We start from the raw sequence: 2,060 nt of genomic DNA on the forward strand, positions 1-2,060 counted from the left end.
CTTGTAGCTTGTACTCTCTTCACCCATGGGGTCGGTCTTGTCACTCCTACTTTCTTCACCCATGGGGTCGGTCTTGTCACTCCTACTTTCTTCACCCATGGGGTCGGTCTTGTCACTCCTACTTTCTTCACCCATGGGGTCGGTCTTGTCGCCCTTACCGTCTTCACCCATGGAGTCGGCCTTGTCGCTCGTACCCTCTTCATCCAGGAGTTTTGTCTTGTCCATACCTTTTCCATCCACGGGTTTAGTATTGTCGCTGACACTTTCTTCCTCCACGGGTTTAGTATTGTCGCTGACACTGTCTTCCTCCACGGGTTTAGTATTGTCGCTGACACTTTCTTCCTCCACGGGTTTAGTATTGTCGCTGACACTTTCTTCCTCCACGGGTTTAGTATTGTCGCTGACACTTTCTTCCTCCACGGGTTTAGTATTGTCGCTGACACTTTCTTCCTCCACGGGTTTAGTATTGTCGCTGACACTTTCTTCCTCCACAGCTTTGGCACTGTCGCTAACGGTCACGTCAACCACGGTTTTGAGATTACCGCACGCAGTTTTCTTCTGCATGAACTGAGAATTATCGTCGGCATCTTCCTTATCTGCAGGCCTGTCATCGTTGTTGGCCGATTTCTTATTTAGGACTTTGGCATGTTTGTCGGTCTCTTCATCCACGAGCTTAGAACTTTCGCTGCCATTATTCTCTTCCTCACATGTCACGACATTATCTTTTGTGGATTTCTCTTCTACAAGCATGGCACCAGCGTTCTTTTCCATAGCTTTGGCAGCATTCTTTATTGCTTCTGCTGCGTCTTTACAGGATTTAACAATGGAGCTGTAGGTCTTTTCATTGCCTTTTGAACTTTTATCTGTTGTCAGGTCTTCCGATTCAGCAGAAGACCCGTCTGCTTCACAACCCTTTGTTGCTTTTTTCTCAGATGTATGAAGCATATTTGTCTGGCTAGTTTCTTCAGTATGCGGCGATGATGTAGCAATATTTTCTATGACTTTTCCTTCCGTTACACTTTTCTCGGCAAAGACTGGATCGGTTCCCTGTAAACTATCATCGTCTTTTAAATTATTCGCATTAGAACGATTCAACGAAGCATTTTCAGAAGACAGGCGTTTTCCTGCAAGCGATGGCACAGATTCTCTAATTTCAGAATTTTCTACGTGTTCTTCGCTAGTCACTTCCATCGGCATTTCATCTGGAGTCTTTTCAGGGAGGACTTGTTTAGTATTTTCAGTCACAGAATGGCTGGATTTTTCTTTCTCCATTTTAACTTTCTTAGCAACCGGTTCGTTTTCAATTTCAGCAGATGTTACCTGCTTACGTTTGATATCTTCGGGTGTGACTCGCTTCAAATGTATGGTTAATTCTTTCGCTGGATTTAAAACCTCTGCACCGACTTTATCTGCCATGCTCTGTCGCGACAGTTTGGATTCAATTTGATGTTTTAATCCTATCACACTACTACTCCCACGTAAAAACCGTGCAGTTTGCTTTCGATTCTTGATCACGTGACATCAAGACAATTATTCTAAAACTCTATGTGATTTACATTTCTTATTAAATAATAACCGTTTTATATGAAATGCAAATCACACGACCTTTTAAAATAATAATTTGTATGTCACATGATAAAGAATCAAAAGCAAATTGGGTCCAATTCAACAGCAAGCCATCATCTAGGAGTTTGAAGTTGCCAAAAACAAAAGGAAAAAACCTATTGGCCCAGACTCCCCTCCCCCTACAAGAAAAAAAGAAAAAACGCAAAACACACAAGAAATAATACCCTCGTTCACTCCCAAATTGAAACCCGCTCCTAAACCCCCGCAAGAAAGAATTGTTTCGTACACCATTAAAAATGAAGTATTACACGAACTAATAACAAAAAAAAACTATTCGATAATGGGACCGTTTGAAGGTAAACCGCCGCACATACGGTTGGCGAGGATAAGTGCCGAACACTACGAACAATTTAAACGGAGATATGCTGACGATATTTTTGATGTGAGTCAGCACATAGTGAAAGAAAAAATTATTTTAAAACCAACGGCTACAC

The 2,060-nt window shown here is 42.2% G+C and overlaps 1 protein-coding gene across 1 annotated transcript in view; it reads right to left on the minus strand.

Moving 5' to 3' along the window:
* LOC106880041 (uncharacterized) overlaps positions 1 to 1,416 on the minus strand; it is a 4,908-nt gene extending 3,492 nt beyond the window's left edge. The window contains exon 1 of the mRNA XM_014929842.1: positions 159 to 1,416. Coding sequence (XP_014785328.1) covers positions 159 to 1,416 — 1,258 coding nt within the window. The remainder of the gene's footprint in view (positions 1 to 158) is intronic.
* Positions 1,417 to 2,060: the final 644 nt, after the last annotated feature.

Source organism: Octopus bimaculoides, chromosome 3 (genome assembly GCF_001194135.2).
Source record: "Octopus bimaculoides isolate UCB-OBI-ISO-001 chromosome 3, ASM119413v2, whole genome shotgun sequence".
Lineage (NCBI taxonomy): Eukaryota > Metazoa > Mollusca > Cephalopoda > Octopoda > Octopodidae > Octopus > Octopus bimaculoides.